The following is a 21,466-nucleotide window of genomic DNA, read 5'->3' on the forward strand; positions in this document are numbered from 1 at the left end:
TAATTCTAGACCAGTGAAGTACAATAAATTGTGGTTAACATCACGCATTTCTTTTCTTTTTTACCAGATTCTTCTCAAGCCATGTTGCCAGCGGGTGTGTAACTACTATTTAAGGATTTATATATGAACATGCAGTTGGAATTAAACCGTAACTGAGCTAGATTGACAAGAGGCCGTATTTCACCGATTACTAGTGACCATTTACCAATTATCACACTATCGTCGCTGTTCTTGGTCCAGTTTCAAGGAGATGTCGTACATGTACGACAATCGCACATATAAGACAACCGTACGACAAATGTGCGATAAAATAAATGTCGTACTCCGCTTTGTGAAACTGGACCCTGTCCTTACTCTCTGTGCTGTAAGTTATTTTATATTATTAATTTACTGACAGACAACATTCCACGCATTCACAGTGGCCTTCACGACTGCGGTATATATGTGAGTTTTAGCACCAAAAACATTGTATGACATTTATTTGCCTCTTTAAAAGGCACTTTTTGGGGGTGACCTTTTAGGACATTTACAGTATATTGGCCATGCGCTCTCTCTACAGTCAGAAGCAAAGCGGGTCTATCAAGCAAATGCCAAATTATTTTTTCTGATAATTAGGTGCCAAAAAATATGAGTTATCGAAATGCCCTTCATCTCGATCAAGAGAATTCACGGGGAGTTTAGTTAGGCAATTCATTAGCTGACGCGCTCGAACTGTCTTCAGTTATTTGCAGAAATCTTGCTAAGACAAACCAGGGCGTCGCTTCAATTATAGTATATTACCTCTGGGTGTTGCGGTACATTTGAAACCGGCGAAAACGGACGATTCACATTTCGCAACTCAGGCCGAGCTGAGACGTCACTTATAATTATTACCTCCCTTTGGCAGTGGAACTTATTACGTTTTACAACGCGAGTGGAATTGTCAGATCGTCATCTAATATTTACCGTAACGCATTAGGTCCGTCTTCATTTACTGACAGGACAACATTCCAGACATTCACAGTTGTCTTTATGCCGTCGGTAAGAGCTCTTAAAGAAACGTCTTTGCGTCTCTATGACGTCAGACATCTGGATAGATCTAATATTCCAATGATGCTAATATGCTATATATATAGTGCGACTCACAAAGAATGCCTGTATTCTATAGTGGTCCTATTTTGGCTAACTAATTAAAGCCATGCAAGTCCGCCATAGGCCTAATTGGGCCGCACAGCATGAAATGCAGGCCTATACCATACTTATTACAGCACATGCGTCGCTCTCTACCTTTCGCTTTACATCACTGCCACCAGTGCTAATCTTGGTAGAGAAATCTTGAACAACGCCGAGGTCACCAAGGTACGGTGATGAGGCAGAAAGTGATGTCGAAAACACACAAAAACTCTGTCTCAGCCTTTGTATTTAACTATACCTTATACAGAGGCATTCTCTTTATCTATAAAGTGTGTACAACATAGCTCTAACCAACAAATGAAACTATTCTCTTGATGAATCGCGATTACACAGTTCCGCGCAAGGACATCGGTGATGAGGCTAGGTTTAAAGAAGCCTACGTGCGTCACACGATCTCCAAAGGTCAAGCTGATCTATTGGTGCAGTGACGGCCTACACTCCTCAGGTGCGCCATTGCCTTATACACTCACCACTACACTCCCCAGGTGCGCCATTGCCTTATACACTCACCAGGGTAGGTCTGCGTCAACTGAACAGTAGACTTATAGCATGAGAAATTCCTAAATGCATGACATCTTGTCTTTATGCTGTTGTGTATGTTTTCATCACGTGACGTAATTCGCGAAAAAAAAAACCCGGTGAAATGCGGTCGGTTTGTTTTGTATATAAATCTAGATAGACCATGCATTCAATACACACATTTCCCATTAATGATAGGTCTCTCCTAAAGTGTAATTTGTAATTTTTGTGTTCACATTTTTTGTGAGTGGCTTTTTTTATCGTTCACTATTCGCCATCAAAGCATTGCCATCATTGGAGACTGGCAAGAATACTGGCTTATAGATGTAAAGGCTGGTACTGGTTTTCGACACGAGAGTTGTACATTCCAAAGGCTCCCAATGCTTATGGGCCTTTTACACAGTGACAATTAGCGGTCAATGCCGATTACCGTTTGTCCATTCTACTGTTCGTTTTAGAAACAGGCGCTCGAATCCAGTGTGTAAACCCTACGTATATGAGTACGGCGTAAATCACTAATGAAGTAAATAAATATGTATATGTAGGAGGCAATCATATATATACGGAAGCCCATTAGTGTCACTGTGAAAAGACATCCCGGGTAAATTCGAAATTATGACTTTTTTTCTCGAAATTTCTGCCTTCCTCCCCAGCCGTATGTGGAAAGGTCTTCCAGCAACTTGCGGATGGTCGTGGGATTTTTCCGGGCTCTGACCGGTTTCCTCTCACCATAATGCTGGCCGCCGTCGTATAAGTGAAATATTCTTGAGTGGGGCATAAAACACCAATCAAGTAAATAAATAAATAAATTATTCTTGTGTGTGACTGACCCAAAAGGATGTCGATATGTCATAAGAAAGTCGAAAATTAGTGAAAAAAGGGGGCGAAATTTCGATTTTTTCCCACGATGACGCTAATGGGCTTGCGTATATATAGCTATAGGGGATATTCGAGCACTTGTGGTCATAGACCATTTGTCTTCCACCAATATGCTGTGCATATCTGTCGGTCATATGTTTAAAAGTCAGTCAGCAACTTGTCAGATGTGGGTGGTTTACATACACCGTTCACTCCGGTTTGCTCCAGCCATCAAACGGACAATCATCTAAACAAAATCTTCTTGAATATGAGGTAATACCGATGTTTGTGGGTCTTACCTGTGCGATAATCGGATCCAGCTGTATCATTCATTTAAACCTATTTTCGCCATGATAAGGCTGCTATATTGCCGAAGTGCCTTGAAGTCATAATCATCCATTCATTCTAACATTTACTTATTTCTTTATCTATTTCTCACATAACCACCACATTCCGCCAGGTACATGGAGAAAAAAAATAATAAAAATATGACCTAAAATTTCAGCCGAACCAGCCAACATTGTGGCATTTAAAAGCCGAACATATACCTTTAACTGAAATATTCTTGAGTTAAGCGTAAAACATGGATAAAGTAAATGAAAATAAACAAATTAAAGAAATATATAAAACACCTAGATATAGCCGCATAAATATATAGCTTAGGCCTATTTCGATTATTCAGCCTGGTACCGGTATTAAAATTCCCATGGGTCCCCTTTAAGAAAAAAAAAATCTAAATTCCCAGATAAATGACAAGGTACCCATTTATTTATCATACCCGAACCTCCGCCCCTGCCCCCTCCCCGTTCCGTTTTTTCCTTTGTGTTTTCCTAGCGCACAGGTCAAGCTATAGGGGTGCTTCTTGGCACCCTTCCTAAGGCTGACTCATACCTACATTTTGTTGGATGACAAAGAAGTTCTGATTTTTCAAGGAAAGATAACTCTGGCGTAACTTCCGGATCAGGACCGCCCTCGTTAAAGCGGAAGGAAATCAAACCGACAAAAGTAAGTTGGAAAACAAAAACCGGGGGAGTCTCGTGGCTGTAAAGCTAATGGGTGTCACTGTAGGTGGATATCTTGACATGTTTAATTCGGAATTCTCCCGGATTGGGAGCATCGTTGTTCAAATCGATGCGAAATCGTAGATATCGAAAATGGGACACCAAATAATGTCACCGGCATGCATGACTAACACTTGACAGGCCGATTTCACATGTCCTTTTATGGCTTGATTTTGAAACATGTGTATTTACTTTGGATTTTTGTTACAAACAATCGACCAGAATGCATTTAGAGAGATAGGACCTTGCTTACAGAAAAGAACAAAACGATATATGGTTAATTGCCGTTGAAAATGGGCGTGTTCGACTGAACCATTCAAGTGTAGATCTTCGCTCGTGCACTTAACTGACAAGTTGCTGAATATTCATCGACTACTGTAAAACACAAAACTTGTTGTTCGTGACAGGTGGATTGCTGATTATATTGACAGGTAATGAGGATTTACAAAGGTTATGAGTCCCAGTGTTAAGACTAGGACGGTGACAGGTACAGTGACTGTCATTATTGATAATTCTTGAAACATTTCATTATGGGATAAGTGTATGCGTATCCTACAGGCGTATATTTTAGAGTTTCGTTAGGGAACAAGACCCAGCTTGATTCACAACCATAAGGCCCACGATGTTCAGGTTTATTCCCAGACTTGGTCACATCCAAACATGACTTTTTATGTTTCATTGTTTTGTCTTGGCACAGAATCATATTTCCATGTTTTTACTGCTGGGAAAAAAAAACTATCTATTTCTCAACAACAACAGCATGCACTCAGCGTATCGCCCCAGCCACAACAGATTTAGTGCAGGAGTAAAGAAGGATGATTGAGGCATCAATCCCTGTCAGCCATTTCCCCTGTCAGGCTGAAGGGACACTGTTTCAAGCAGTGTTTTGAAATACTAAAATCTGTGACTCTTTCTCCTAACCTACAATGAACAAAGACAATTCAGGTGACCTGTGTCTCCTACATGTCCAGCAGGCAAGCTCTTTGATAGCCTGGCTACCAAATGTAAGTTAATAATGTCGTTGCTCTTTTTGGCAGTGTCGTTGCTCCCAAGGGTCAAGTTTAGTATGCTCAGTGGCTTTTAAGGACAGATTTAGGGGTCATTCTCACCTCTAATATAATAAATAGGATTAAGATCTGTACCAAAAATATTTAAAAATTATGTTGCAGCCTGAAATAAATGCAAATTCTGAAAATTTTATAAAATCAGTAGATTCGAACAAACTGCAATATCTTCATAATACCATCTTCATTCAATCACGCTAGCGATGTCTAACAACATCTGCCTTGATTTCACTGATCATTGATAGGTCAGCACCTTACATGTAATATGTAACATGACACAACATACATGACACTGATAGTTCAATATAACATGGCATTAGAAAGTGGCTGTTGTGACAAGTAAGCGGTGTAAGGAATACATTTATTTCACAGAAGTGCCTAAAAAGGCAAAAGGAAACAAAAAACATAGGTCGCAAAAAAAATCAATAAATCATCCCCCAATTTGAGCTTGTTCTCTATCACACTATACGAAAACCACATGTATAATTTCAATTAACAGTGTCTGAGGGTTAAAAGAAAAATGTGTTAAAACCTTATGACATTCAGACAAACAGTCAACCCTAATTCCTCAACCTTTTTGTATGTGAAAGAGCAACTTTCAGTACAATTTATGCACATTTTTAATTTGACCTTAGAGACAAAACTACATTGGTTGGTTTGGCCAATTTCAGGGCTTCACAAAAAGTATAGTTTTATCAGCCTACACAGAATAATGCCATCAGAATATGCCTGAATAAACAGCTTGCAAACATACGAAAACGTTGAAGAATTACAGCGTGTAAAAAAAAACTTTAGTCTTTTTAGTTAGGGAAGTAACCACTATATTCTGCAACTACACAATAAGTGAATCTAAGTTAAAGGACTAAGTGCCAGATTGGTAACATGCTACATTGTTATATTTATCTGTGTGGCTTTAGGGGGCAGTTACTAGAAAGAGTCCACATTTGATAACTTTCAAATTAGTTTGTTTGTTAAAACAAAGTTAAAATATGGTATGATGTAAACAAACATCATCAACTGTCAATGTTGACAATTGAAACTCACAGCAAAAGCTATAGTGTCATTAGTTCCACGTACTGAAAAATGCAAACTGTTAATATTTTTTCTACCATAGGGTTTATTTCGGTATGTTTGAAACACACTAAACCTGAACAAGAAGACTGTTCATCTTTTTAAATGCAAGTTCAGATGTGGAGTTTCAAAACCTCTGAAATGTTCTTGTTAAAAATGGAAAATGAAGGTTTGTTCATTGTATGCAGTATCAAATTTTGGCTTCTTTCCCACAGAATAATAAAGATTTTGAGTACTGACAAATTTATTGATACACCTTTAAGTAGAGAAGAAGGCATGTTATTTGAATACCAGTCATGGCACAGGAAGTTTGTAGATTGCAATGTTCTGACTGCTTTTGAGCATTATTTCACATGCCTTGGAGTATCTGCATAAGTACATGTAGCATGTTATCTCATGCCTGTATATGCTTATCTATGTAGGTTTACAGATGTGTCATTTAATAAGGGTGCTAGCGCAGCACAATAACTTAAGAGCGTCTCACCGAAGTGGTCAGTGTGAGTTTAAGTCTTGCTCATGCTGGCTTCCTCTCGGTCATACATGGGAATGTCTACCCGCAAAAGGCGGATGGTTGTGAGTGTCCCTGTGGGTCTGTCTGGTCTGGTCTGTTCCTCCCAGCACAACGCCATCTTATGAATGAAATATTCTTGAGGACGGCACAATGAATAATTTACCTACATGCCTATCTATGTAGGTGTACATGTTGTAAATTACTTGTGTAGTAAACATGTTATATAAAGTCATTGGTATATTTACTTATATCACTGTTTATGCAATTATATACACATGTAGGTATGTAAACTAATGAAGATATATTATTTCATTGATATTATATGTTTACCTAGACGACAGGTATGCACATGCCTATTGAAATAGGTAAATGATGATTTGTATATATTAATAAACATATAATATTATCCCGCTGATGTAATATGTTTACCTGCGTGTACATGCCGATCTACCCAGGCACAGGTTACTGGTATTATTTCAAAGTAAATTAATAAAGATATTATATCACCCTGTGTATATAATAGGTGCATGGATGATACACATGCCTTTTGACATGGGTACATGATGTGATTGTAGAGTTAGGAGTATTGTGCAGATATTATATCCTTTCATGGACATAATATGTTTACCTATATGCCTATCTTCCCCAGCACAGGTATGTAAGCACATGTTCCTTTCACCTGGCTCAGTGTATTCACTCTGGATTCATTCACCACCCTAGTGTACCTTGACCCCAGGGGGCCGTTACCTGTTCTATCTGTAAGGCCAAGTCCTCGATGAAGTCTTGTCTGCGTGCCTCTGTACATGTGTGAAGTTAGAGTACTTGTATGTACATTGATATATAGAGGATGTAATCTGGAGGCTCTCTCCAAATAGATACATGCTTAGTACTGTAGATACAGATGCACTTGTGGAGAGCTTGCCTCCTGCAGATTCCTGTGTTTATATTTGTGGTAGCAGATTGCTGGGGCATATTTAGCAGGGCCTTTTTTTCTCCTAGCCTCATGAGGAAGATGCTAAGCACTGGTACCTCTTGTAGGTTGTGTATAAGATCTGTGTTGATGGAAGTTTACATGTGACCTTCAGGCGTGCAGGATTACGCAACGCGTGCCACGGTGGTTGCAGCAGTCCAGTTCTGATTGAGAGTCGGTGCCAACTTGGTACACAATGCAGTAGTGTGTCTATGAAAGATGTAGCTTCTACAGACTGTAGCATTAGAAGGGAAATTTGGGTGACAAGAGAAACTGGATTTTCACAGCAGATACTTGTTGACAGACAGACAGACAGACAGACTTCTAGACAAGTGCCCAACATTTTCTGTGGGCAGATCTATTTTGGGTTGGATTGATTTTAAACATCCTTTCATGTGCCAGTGGTTGTTTGGAGTACTGTATCTCAACCACACCTGGTAATATGCGGTTTTCTTAATTGGCTCACCAGTTTTAATCAACATTTGCAGGGACTATTGTCAATACTCAGGTTACCTCGGCCCTGTCCTGCTGTACATTAGCATTGACATTTGATACAAAGCACGGCATATGATACTTTACTTGTAGGCAACTTCTTAGGACCTGTGTCAATATTTCTAAGGAGTGACCTTCAGATTTGACCTTCCAACTCAACTTGACCTTTGCCCTGAATAAGATCAAAACAGACAGTCTTTTGCATTGGCTACCCATGCTGCTTGCATCGTGCTGAACCTTCTGGTAGCCATGGCAACATAGGAGGTGCTTAAAGTGTATTGACTCAAGTTCATATGGAGTATCCACACTGAGGAAACTGTTAATTAACTTAGCTTGTTGGACCTTAAAAAGGAATTTGGCTACAAACGGACAGGATTAAATTTTTACAGCAAACAGGTTCTCTTTTCTTTTTTGTGGGAAGTGTCTGTGATTTTTGCCATGAACTGAATGGCAGAATACTTACATGCATTGGAAAGTTCCACAAAGTGTTTCAATTGGATGCACAGTAACTTTGTTGTTTCTTGGAAATGTCAGAAAATCCGGGATGTCTGTTTTGTTGTTTCCCGTGTTCTCGTCCCAGAACAGAGAGTTACCATCTCTCAGACATAGACGTGGTTGTGGATTCACCTGATTTGACTCGGGACTTACCGGAGAAAGCTGTGGATGAGAAAAACAAAAGTGAAACTTCGAACGAAGCTGAAGGAATACATCGTTCTTTAAAATGTCGGCGTCATTTAGACTCAGCCGAAGACACAGTCGTCCAATCAGAGCTCTGCAAACAAAGTGATGGTGTGGATCTGGCTTCTGTTCCAGCGCCTGCCTCAGCATCGTGTGGCGCTGAGGAGGACATTCAGATTAAAGTCGCGCAACAAACTCATGCATCGCCATCAGTCGACATGAGTTTACCGCAATCTGTAAACTCTGAACAAAAATCCACAAACGTTCCTGATACGCCAACTTTTTATTTGCAGGTCTTTGAGGACGAACCCGAAGCTGTCAAATCTGAACCAGTCATGTCTGCACAGGAGTTAGCCGCTGTTGTGGCTCGGTTAGAATCGGTCGCCGTGCGTCTGGAGTCGGTCGCTGCTGCCAAAGGTCAATCAAGCGCACCAGCCGTTGGAAGAGGGTCATCAAGTGCACCAGGTAAGGCGGTGGTTTCTTGTTTTTTTTTATGTTAATAAGGTCACACCAATTTTAGTTGTTGTTTTATGTGCAGAATACTTTCTTTTATCAATGTTGGAGGAGGGTGTAAAAGTGAAACTTGGTGATTTTCTAATTTGTTGAAAATGTGCACTATCCCATCAATTTTTCCTGTTGGTCATGATCAGAAAGCTTTGAAAACCATGAAATTATAAAAAAAAAACATAAATATCAGCCAAAATGAATCCTGTATATTTAATTTCATCTTTAGTTTATTTTTGTGATATTTGAGTGCCCATAAAACATGAAGTAAAACTGATGTAGCCTAAAATGAAAGAGAAAAAAATCAAAGGTCTTTGGAAAGACTATTGATGTCAAGCATATCGGAAACTACATTTAATTCTGTAAGAAAAAAAATAACATAATATAAATAACAGTAGTTTCTTATATGGTTATCTGTGGTCTCAATGTTCAGTACACTCAATTTCTTTTCTTCTTCTATCCCTTTTATCATTTTAATATTGCTTTTGAGCTTTTTTTGCAGTTGTGCAGAAATTACAAACCACTGTTTATCTGCCTTGCTAAAATATAAATTAAAACATCTCAAGATAAATTTAGTCATATGTCCTTTAAAGTCATTGAAATCTAAAGGTTAACAGAAGCAAATTTGTACCTACCTGAATGTCCTGTTACCTGTAGAATGAATGAGGTGATTGGTCAAGTCAGTAACTAATATTCGCCTGCATGTTGTAAAGATCTTCATATGTTTATTCTGAAATGATGTAACAATGCAATATTAAATGTTTGTGACCTAGCTTAGTGGCTTGCAACAATGTAACAGAAACAAGGGCTATGTAAACATAGGTGCACATCACAGATTGTTAATTAGCCAGCTTGATACCCCACTGTATTTGGGCATTCAAGAACAACAACAATATCTCTTGAGTTGACCAAACTTGTACATGTACATCTTTGTAGATATCTTATAAATGAGCCGTACGTGGGAAGGTCTGTCAGCAACCTGCGGATGGTCGTGGGTTTCCCCCCGGACTTGCCGCCGTCATATAAGTGAAATATTCTTGAGTGCGGCGTAAAACACCAATCAAGTAAATAAATAAATAAATTATCAGAGTGTGTGATTAACCCAACAGGAAGTCGAAATTTCGACATAAGAAAGTCGAAAATTAGTGAAAAAAGGGGCGAAATTTCAATTTTTTTCCATGGTGATGCTAATGGGCTTGCGTATATATAGCTGTAGGGGTACTTATATTCGAGCACTTGTGGTTATAGACCATTTGTCTTCCACCAATATGCTGTGCATATCTGTCGGTCATATGTTGAAAAGTCAGTCAGCAACTTGTCAGATGTGGGTGGTTTACATACACCGTTCACTCCGGTTTGCTCCAGCCATCAAACGGACAATCATCTAAACAAAATCTTCTTGAATATGAGGTATTACCGATGTTTGTGGGTCTTACCTGTGCCATAATCGGATCCAGCTGTATCATTCATTTAAACCTATTTTCGCCATGATAAGGCTGCTATATTGCCGAAGTGGCTTTCAGTCTTAATCATCCATTCATTCTAACATTTACTTATTTCTTTATTTATTTCTCATATGACCTTGAACTATCTTATGAACTATGTTACAGTTGACGTATCTGTGTGAACGTACACATATTTGCTAAAAGTGCACATATTAGAAATCTTTTGTTGCACACACTTTACAGATCTGTTATATTTTGGTGGCAAACTGTAATTGAACTAAACTGTCTCTTCTTATCATGTATTTACTGTTGCACACATTTTTTAACACAAAAGTGATATATTTTATCGCACATATTTTGCGAATCGTTCATATCTTGTGTGAATGTAATTGACATGTACACCATAGAGAGAAATACCAGAGCAGCGACGACATTGTGATACTAACGAGCAGCTGACGAATTGCCACGCATAACCAGTGAAATACAGCCTCTTGTCAATTCTCCCCTGTTAGGGTTTTATTCTGACTGTTCATGTGAATGCATAAACAGTAGCGAGTCAGACACCCCCTAGCACCATGGATTAAGCAGAATTAGCTAAAAAGTGTATTTGTTGTTCATATTTAAATATCTTTAACCCACATGCTATTACAAAACTTCCATCATGATCACATTGTGTGTGTACTTATGACTTGTACACCCACAGCCTAAACTCCCGTCATTGTGTGTACTCATGACTTGTACTCCTACAGTCTGAACTCCCATCATTGTGTGTACTCATGAAATGTACACCCACAGTCTGAACTCCCATCATTGTGTGTACTCATGAAATGTACACCCACAGTCTGAACTCCCATCATTGTGTGTACTCATGACATGTACACCCACAGTCTGAACTCCCATCATTGTGTGTACTCATGAAATGTACACCCACATTCTGAACTCCCATCATTGTGTGTACTCATGACATGTACACCCATAGTCTGATTGCCCATCATTGTGTGGACTCATGACATGTACACCCACAGTCTGATTGCCCATCATTGTGTGTACTCATGACATGTACACCCACAGTCTGATTGCCCATAATTGTGTGGACTCATGACATGTACACCCATAGTCTGATTGCCCATCATTGTGTGTACTCATGACGTGTACATGTAGGCCACATTAGATGTGTTGCTCAGGTCTTTTTCTCAGATGAACTGCGTCATTCTTTTCTTGATCTTGACATTGATCTCAGTATCAATGATAAATCACACACATATTAACACATTGTGTATTATAAATATGAACAGACCTCTTTATAGACCTCACTCCCATCTTTAATCATGTTTGATAAGAATATCTCTGTGTCTGGTATCAATGGGCACTTGTTGCTGCGTTTGTGTTCTCATCAGCGATGGCCAAAGGAAGGTCACACATGACAGGCTGTAGCTTCAGGCTACAACCCAATACGATCCAATCTTGCTCTTTTTGCCACCTACGTGTTGTTCTTTAAATTGCGATGTAGGTAATCTTAGTGCTTTTATCCTGAACTGTATTGTTAATATCAGTTTGTTCATGTATAGTTGAGCTTTTAATTTTTGTAATATGAAGGATACTGCCGAACGTATGCGGAATTTGTCCATACTTTAATGTTCAAAGAAAAATTGTGTGTCTCATATCATGTATGATATCTGTAAAAGACACTTACCGATATTTTTGAATAAAGCAGTTTCCATCCGACTCTCGCTGATGGAGATCAAACCCTTTTGTCCCTAGAGGGAAATAAGTCCTACTGTATCTACGCTAGGTAACTTTTGTGAACATGAATTTTGTGATTACCCTCAATCTCGTGCCCTTTTTCAGAGGCACATCTGTTTCCTTCACATGTTTGTAATGTGTTTATTGAAGCATTATTCTGTGTTGACTGATTAAATTATATGTTTTTCTGAAGCCCTGAAGCGGGCCAATCCAACTGATGTAGTTTAGTCTTCAAAATCCAATTAAAAATGTGCATAAATTGAAAGTTAAAAATTGCACTGAAAGTTGATCTTTCATGTACATGCAAAAAGTTGAAGAATTAGGGTAATACCAGTAAGTAAAATAGTAAAAAAAAAAAAAAAAATTATCTTATTTTCTCTGGTAGTTTTCTGCTTGAAGTATAATTTAGCTAGTACATGTAACTTATGGGTCTGTCAAACCTTGTAGTGCAGTGACAAGCTCAAAGTTTTGATACATATGCATATTAGAACGACAGTCAGGTGATATAAATCACATCGAAAGATATTAATAGTTCAAAAATATGCAGACGAACACAAATATTTTACCTTGTAAAACAGTCATGTTTTCCTGCAGGTTTCTTTTGTGACTTAATGTTTGCTATGGATTATACAGGCCTGGAAAAAGGATGTGATCGAGTAGTTAGGCCTGGCTGTGACAGATTAATTACAGTAGATGCACATGTGAATGTTGTTTATGTGTAAAGATTTCACCAATAAGCCGTGACTCATAAAGCTAAAACAAAAAAGCTCTTTGTATCCAGGTAAGACCTTATTTGGATTCAGCCTAGACATACATGTACATGTATTTACCTGAGATAATAGTATAAATGAGGGTCTGTAGGAGGGCACATCATAGCCCTCTCCCTGTTAGCGCTCCAGATCAGTTTCTTCTTTTTTTTTGTAAGAGAATAATAAACAGTTACTCTGTGAAACATTAAACTTGGGCCCATTTGAGCATTGTATTTGTGTTCGTGTTTGTATTTGTTTATTTACATACCCTAATTCTATCAACCTTTTTAGCTGCCTGAGCAACCAGTATTTTTAAAACATCATTAAAAAATTTTAAGACATCATGAGAGAACAATGGGGTGTAGAGAAATAATGTACACAGTTTGCATCTTTAGTGATACAAACAAGTCATTTCAATATCGTCTTCATAATTATTGTGGGCTTAAGATCCACTGGGAAAAAAAATGGCTTTAGAGATCGATAAGGTTGAAGATTTACGGTATATCTAATAAGACACAGTAAGTAAACATGCAGTATTTGTGATCAAATCACAGATTGAACAGTATATATGAATTTTGAAATTCAATTGGAGGGAATATAGGCCCGTGACACTATGCATGCATGCTTGTGTAAGATAAGTACATGCGTATTTGTACTTTCAATCAAAGGGCTTATTGAATTTTAAAGACATTTGTCAAGTTTAAAGTTAAATCTTGAAACAACGACATAGTAAGTAGTTTATAGCTCTGACATTTCAAATTTTGACACATTTTTCTTACCATACCTCTTGTTAAGCACTCCAGGAGTTTATGGATTGAGGGGTATACAGCTGTGTCGTGAATTGAAAATCTTTCTCACAATTTTCGTTTGACTGCTTTCTTTTCAGAAAATATTTCAATATTTCTCAAAAACATGTTCAACCCCTCATTTTTAACAGAGACTTGAGATTGATGACTCTAAATCTGTGTGTAATTAAAAATTTAAAACCACCTTTTAAATTTTGAATTTTATAGTCAAAACTTGCTTTGTTGACAGCAGGAGACAGAAAATGCATCGATTTCTGTTCAATATATAAAGGCATTAATGACCAGGCTGAAATATGTATGCACGGTGTTTACAACTTAAACTCAAGTCATTTTGAGTGGGAAGTGGGGTGGGTAGTTTTTTTTAACCTGCCTATGACATTCATTTAGTTTATATACACACATGTATACATAAATTCTTGCTAAATATTTGTTCAAAAGCCGGAGATTCACTGATGTAAACTCAGGCCTGTTTTGCCAGTTCACCTTGCTTAGAGCAGGATACTATAAGAAGAAGAGTAAACACAAAGTTGGAAAAGGGGGGATAGATGGGAATAGGGTGGTTAATCTAAATGAAGTGGGGCTTCTGAAGAGAGGGCTTTTTTTATCGGAATACATTTTGCCATGGATTGCTACATTTGTCTATATGTTGACTTAATAATCTCTCACAGTTTGGATTAAACATGGAAGTCCTGATGTACACACATCAGGCCGTGGTTATGGGTTGATGTTAAAGGTCAATCTGCAGACTTTTTCAAAAATAGCAAATTTTCCACATGAATGTGGGAACTATGATGGTGAAGTATGTGCGCAGAAAGATTTCAGAGAATTAAGGTAAATCTTTTGCATGAAGAAGATGTCGTCAGATGATACCCCCTCCTGTTGACCCTCAGCAGTGTTTCCAGCATCACTTGCCAGAGAGAGAAAAAAACAGAGTTTGCGGAACATTAGAGTGTTGTTTGTGTACAAAAGGAAGAGAAGAGCAATTCATAACCTGCAGCTATTAACGGGCTGCGGTAATTAGGTCATGACTTACCTGTGAGCCTGAGGACATAACGAACAGTTACCTGTGGCCTGGAAAGTTGTCAGCATTGAAAGGAGACAGGTGACGGAATTTCACACTGCGCTTTTATCACCCCAATGCAGTGCTGCAAACGTCAGGCTGCAAATTGATCGGAGGAACTGTCATAAAAATTGCCGTGTTTCGTGGAAAAGAAACCACTTGGCCTACGGGCTCGTGGGCTGAGCATTCGCTTTTACCTTTTCTCCCCAGGTCTGAGAAGATACGTGTACATCCTTTCTAGAACATTTCCTCATTGTTCTGCATCACTTGATATCAGCCTGTGCCAGTCAGTACTGGTATCAGTCAGCAGTCTGGATCTAAGGTATTGTTACATTTACCTGTGACGGGTGACACTAACGAGGAAAAGCTTTGACAACCTAGAGAGGATATATACTGTAGTTAAACAGTCCTGTTTCTGCATGTAACGTTTTATTACGTTTACATATTACTGCATTTATGTATTACCACTGCATTTATGTATTACCACAAGTGTCCTCTCTTTTCATGTAGTTTGTGTATACAGGTAAATTGCCTTCAGCTGTCACTTTTCTCATTTAATATCAATCTATCTGTAATTTACATCTACCTGTATATGCAATCTGTGCAGGTGACATTGATTTGTTTTTTGTTTTTTTTTATGGAATATGTTGCCAGCACTCAACACAGGTACCCTGCCTACTCACCTGAGAATCGTTAATAAGTGGAGGTAGTGGTTTCGTAGGAATTCAGGTTATTGCACATGGTATATAGCTCAGAAAGTAAACACACTAGCCTCTAGCAAGGGGAGTGATATGGTTCTAAGCAGGGAAATATCATTAACGATACAGTTTTCTATTCTGTTCACGCAAATCCATGTAGGGCGGAAGTTCATGATTGGTTTTTGATGTTAAATGGAGATGGCATGCTTGATGATGGCCTTACATAATTATATCAGGGTTGCAAATTGAGCTGAAGTCAGTTCCTGGATGGACTGTTCATTTTTTGCCTTTTATCTGATCTATACGTGTAAATTCTGATCAGACTTGCTTACCTGGAATTCAATATGGCCGACACCCCCGTCATCAATCCATCAGGTAAGACTGCATGAACATGTCATATAAACTCTTTGAAATCTACAAGTGAAATGAAAATAAGACACGTGTATGTATTAAGACGTTTTCTAACCATGCCATTTGTTTAGTTCTACAATCATGTGAAATAGCCCAGATCTTATTTTAATGTGACTGGTTGAATTTGACCAGTACAGTCAACAATTTCACCATGTTGACGCGACATTAGACATAGACATTACTGCAGTTCAAGCATTAAAAACAGGCTAAATTACCTTAATTTTTCAACCTTTTCAATCCTCTCAGCAACCAATATTTTGAAGCATTCTGAGAGAATTTTGAAGTCTAGAGATACAATTTGAACATTTTTGTGAAGCTTGCATCTTTAGTGACACAAACCGATTATTTCAGGCATCATTTTCATCATAATGTTACGCATAATTTCCACAGAAAAAAGTGCTTTTGAGGTTGAAAAGGTTGAAGATTTACAGTAGCTTATTCAGATTTGTTGGAAGTTTAACTGATTTACAATTGTCTGAATAATACCTTTAAAAACTTCAGAGTTGCCAAAATTTTACCACAGCCAAAACTGATCAGGCAAACTGCAGTACGGACGTAATGTTGAATAGAAGTCCTCATAAAACTATTCGTGTGATCTTACATGAAATCTGGTGGGGGTCAGTTATTTGACTTCTGCCATGTATCTACACATACGGTAACTAATTGACCTAATATATTGACAGTGACATACCTGTGCATGTAGGTTCACATTTTGCTAAATTCCGACAGGTCTGGACTGATTGATCACCTCAGGTTGTGTAGATTTATTCATTTATTTGATCAGTGTTTCACACCGTATTCAAAAATACTTCACTTATGCGACAATGGCCAGAATTTGGGTGGGAGGAAACCGGGCAGAGCCCAAGAGAAACCCACGATAATCCGCACATTGCTGTAAGACCTTCCCACATGTGCCTATGTTACACTATAAAAACAGTTATGAAATAAGTAAATGAATAAATAAATAAAAGTGTTTGAAAGTATCATAACTCTGTAACTTTAAGAAACTCATCTGAATTTTTGCATTGCATAGAAGATTATTCATAGCTGTACTTGTGAATAATAAACTGTAGAGAAAATCATCTATACACACACCCAGGAAACACTGTATTGAACTAAAGGTTATATTCATACGCATGAAATATATTCATTAGATACCCACTTATCAGTGTAATATATGTGACATATATTTATAAAGCTAGAAGAGAATCGATGGCCTGTTTGCAGTTGAGGACACAGCTCCCCTGTGTGTGGGAATTAGACGTTTGCTGATGTTGAATGAGACTGATTTACCTTCCCACCTGTGTGTGTAGGCTGTATTTAAAGACTGGGAGGATCTGTTCTGTAGATTTTTGTTAGATGTGATATGATATGCAGGTGAGGCAGGTAAACCCGTTAAGCCTACCTGTAGGGTGGTAAGGCCACACCAGTTTTATTTTGTGTTTCATTTTTAATTTTTACTTCCGAGCGGACGTAAAGAAATCTAAACATGGAATAAAAATATGAACGAAAATCCACCTTTTTATTTTATGAGATCTTGATACTTTGAATGATTTCTTTTTTTTTTATTATTTAAAACTTTCCATTCGTGTAAGTATGTCTTCCACAGGAGAAGTTGGTGGGACAACCCTGAAGTTGAATAATTTCTATTTTCATACCCTTTGACATTGCAGAAAAAGTTTTATTCTGCCTGTAAAACAACCATTTTAATTGATGTGGCCTGACACAGTCATGCACCCACACCTCTGACATGACATCATCAGGTGACCAGGTTTCACTCTGTGATGGGTATGATTGTCTATGCATTTTTTTTAAATTGGTCTGAGGGTCGTTAGGAGGATGTTTGTCTAATTTCACTGCTGCATGTGAATGTTGAAGACTTGATAAGGAAGGCTTACAACATGTGTTAGGACATGTGACATGGGACTGTTAAAAGACTCTCTTGACATTAGACTCTCTTGACATAGGACTCTATTGACATTAGACTCACTTAACATAGGACTCTGTTGACATGGGACTCTTGACATAGGACTCTCTTGACATGGGACTCTCTTGACATAGGACTCTCATAACATGACTCTCTTGACATAGGACTTTCTTAACATAAGACTCTCTTGACATAGGATTCTCTGTTGACATGGGACTCTCTTGACATAGGACTCTCTGTTGACATGGGACTCTCTTGACATCTTTGACCAGTCCTTGATTCATTATTATCTAGAGAGGGCAACTTGCTTGATACATGACTCACTTGATACAGGACTTTTGATATGGTGCTTGCTTGATACAGATATGTGCATATAGAATACGAGACTGTCTTTGCATAAGACTGTATTGACATGATACTGCATGGGTTCAAGCATTACTCCCTTAATATCAGGCTAGGGATACAAGACTGTTGTGTGACCATCAGAACTGGGTGGTATGACTTTTGGCTATGAAGCAGGATTTATTTCTTGAATTGTATGAAGATAAAAAGATACTGTGTACTATTAATTTGCTTTAGTTGTACCTGAAAGATATAATTACATAATGGGAAAATTGTATTAATTGTCTAATAAATAAAATAATTAAGTTTCACATGGAAATTTGGATGTCCTTGTCCACCTGTTTTCTACCTGCTCAACCAAGGCCCATGAGAATCTGTGTATCATCACCATGGAAACCGTCATAGTAATATGACCCAGTTCTCTCTCTTATTGTTCAGGATAATCAATTTTTCCTGACGTTGTTGTCGCACCAGTTTGTTACATGTATGCATATATGCTGATTTCGTTTTTAAAGGAGTGTGTTATGTTTGTCGTTTGATTGTCGACAGAAGGATCTGATAATGGTGGAGGTTATGTCAAGGATTCTGATTTCTGTACAGGTGATTTCTGTGCCTATCCCGGCGTGAAGTACATGCTTTTATCTGTACCCGGAGGTTCTTCATGTACTTTTTGGATTTATTGGAACCTGGTGTTTCACTTCTTACGCAGGTCTGAATTGAATATATTGGTATAGGATTCCCTTTGGAAATTGTAACTAATTTGCCTCTGTATTACTGGTTTTCACCCCGCAGAACTAAGACCTGTGGTTAACATGGTGTCTAGTCTGATGCTTACCCATGGGTAATCTGGGTTGTAGGATTTGTTGTGTTGGGTATAATAGTCTGAAGGGAAAACACAGTGGTGACCATTAGTTCTTCTCTTTTTTGGGCAGTCCAGTTTGCGAGTTTTTACAAGTACATAATCAGAATATATTACAACATGTCCCAGAATCAAATATATAATATAGTTCATTTATAAATACATGCATCATCGAAGTCTGTGTCAATAGTTCCAATAACACAGAGGTATAATTATAGTTGTCATTTTCGTGCTGGGCTACAAACTTAGCTGGAGGGGAAAAATACCGTGTTGACTGTTAGTTTTTCTCTTTACTGGGCTGGGCTAGCTGAAGGGAAAACACCGTGTTGACCGTTAGTTTTTCTCTTTACTGGGCAGTCCAGTGTGTTAGTTCATTTATAAATACATGCATCATCGAAGTCTATGTCAATAGTTCTAATAACACAGAGGTATAATTATAGTTATCATTTTCGTGCTGGGCTACAAACTTACCTGAAGGGAAAACACTGTGTTGACCGTTAGTTTTTCTCTTTACTTTGCAGTCCAGTGTGTTAGTAAATTGTCGTCGTCATATGACTGAAAAATTGTTGAGTACGACGTTAAACCCCAAGCACTCACTCACTCGCTCACTGCTGGCTGTCCTTATAAAGACACAGAGAACAGTTGTTAACCACGACGTTTCCCTTCAGGTTACGCTTGTGTTGTGTTCCCTATGCTGACCTAATCTCTGATCACCATCTGATTAGACATGATAACCACAGGACTACCCAAAACAAACCCAAGTTAAGGCGAGGCCTGCAGGCTTGCACTGATTTCAACAATGTACCTAATAAATCAATATTAATAAGTCTTACGCATTTAGCATGACAAAATAATACACACTTATTCCTACATCTTAATTGTTAAAAATAAGACCATATTGGTATATAAAAATACACAATTAATTCATGTGTATACCCACTTGATACGCATATGAACATACAATAATTCTTTACTTTAACATATACTTGTAATACCTAAATGATACCACAATTTATTCCCATGTTCCTATGAACACAGAATCATACAATAATTCTTTACATCAGTATATTTATGTAATACCTAGCCGATACCGATATGTGCATGCACACTTATTTAGTATGTGCATATGGACGTAAAATCATACAATAATTCTTTACATTAATATAAATATATAATACATAATTGGTATTCACATGGACACACTCCGATAGCAATTGTCCTTATACACGTGTACAATACAACAGATTTGGGAATTCCACTTGCATGGGCTGAAATGTAGGGGCTTTAAAGGGCAAAATGCTCCTAAAAATTTCAGATTTGGCAAATTGGACATTATTTGGGCAGTTGGGCTCCTGGAATAGAACCAAACATTCAACCCCTGATGAAACCCTTTGTTTTCATGTATTTAGTTCAAAAGCTTCATGAATATATAGATTGCTTTTTGGTCAAGATAAAGTTACATCGACCGTACAAGATTTGACTTTAGTGAGATTGCTTTGTTCTTCTAGATCTTTGTTATTTGAAGTCAGATAGCATTATTGTATCGGGTCTAGGAAGAGCACATACAAAATCTGACTTTAGTGAGATTGCTGGTACTCCGATCAGATTTAGTTTGTGAGAAGTTTATATAAGGCACAGGCACTAGATCACTTCCATGTAGTTTAATGAGATTGAATACAGCTGTTTCCTCTAGGCTCTGTCTGGTTTCCTTTGACCTCAGTCTGGTGTCCTTTGAGCTCTATTTGATTTTCTTTGGGTACTGTCTGCTTTCCTTTAAGCTCAGTTTGGTTTCCCATAAGCATCTCTGGTTTCCTTTAAGCTCTGCTTGCCTTCCTTTGAGCTCTGTCCGGCTTCCTTTGAGCTCTGTTGGGTTTTCTTTGAGCTCTGTTGGGTTTTCTTTGAGCACTATGCGTTTGCCTCTGAGTACTGTCTGGTTTCCTCTCAGTTCTGCCTGGTTTCCTCTGAGTACTGCCTGGTTTCCTCTGAGTACTGTCTGGTTTCCTCTGGATACTGTCTGGTGGCTGTGCTGTTAGTAAAATTTTCTTGACATTGACATGAATCATAAATTAAATAATGACATTATTAAGTCTAGTTTTGTGTTCTAGTATATCATAACGTCATACTACTGAGGTCATGTAAACAACTAAATTAAACTCAGTCAGGTGGTGTGAACACTTATTATAGGTGGTCAGCAGCTTTAGCTGCATGTTTAACCTAGTACAATCACAGGCTATGCAGACAGGTGTAAAATAACTCTGATGACTGATTTGTTTTGCTCATTTAGTAATCAAAAGCACCAGATTTTGAAAAAAAGGGGTGCTTTTAATGAAATTCTTTGGTAGCCTTTGAAGTTCCATGGATGTGAAGTAGGTTAATTGTCTTTCTAAAAGCCCACAGAAAGAATGATTTCAGCGTCATCTGAGATGATGAGCGTTGTCTCTGGGGTGTAATTGGAGGGTTTTGTTCACTACCATGAACCTTTATTTCTCTATATACTGGAGGGTTTTTTTTCCTTTCGTTTGGCA

The 21,466-nt window shown here is 38.1% G+C and overlaps 1 protein-coding gene across 3 annotated transcripts in view; it reads left to right on the top strand.

Annotated features, from left to right (window-relative positions):
• The first annotated feature begins 3,508 nt into the window (after positions 1 to 3,508).
• LOC135463625 (adenylyl cyclase-associated protein 1-like) overlaps positions 3,509 to 21,466 on the top strand; it is a 102,901-nt gene continuing 84,943 nt past the window's right edge. The window contains exons 1-2 of one of the 3 annotated variants that reach the window (XM_064740966.1): positions 3,509 to 3,555; positions 8,691 to 8,862. In XM_064740966.1, coding sequence (XP_064597036.1) covers positions 8,733 to 8,862 — 130 coding nt within the window. In that variant the 5' untranslated portion in view covers positions 3,509 to 3,555; positions 8,691 to 8,732. Of the gene's footprint in view, positions 3,556 to 3,916; positions 4,043 to 7,424; positions 8,863 to 21,466 lie in introns of those variants that run through there. The other 2 variants (XM_064740967.1, XM_064740965.1) reach the window with 2 other exon arrangements.

Source organism: Liolophura sinensis, chromosome 3, assembly GCF_032854445.1.
Source record: "Liolophura sinensis isolate JHLJ2023 chromosome 3, CUHK_Ljap_v2, whole genome shotgun sequence".
Taxonomy (NCBI): Eukaryota; Metazoa; Mollusca; class Polyplacophora; order Chitonida; family Chitonidae; genus Liolophura; species Liolophura sinensis.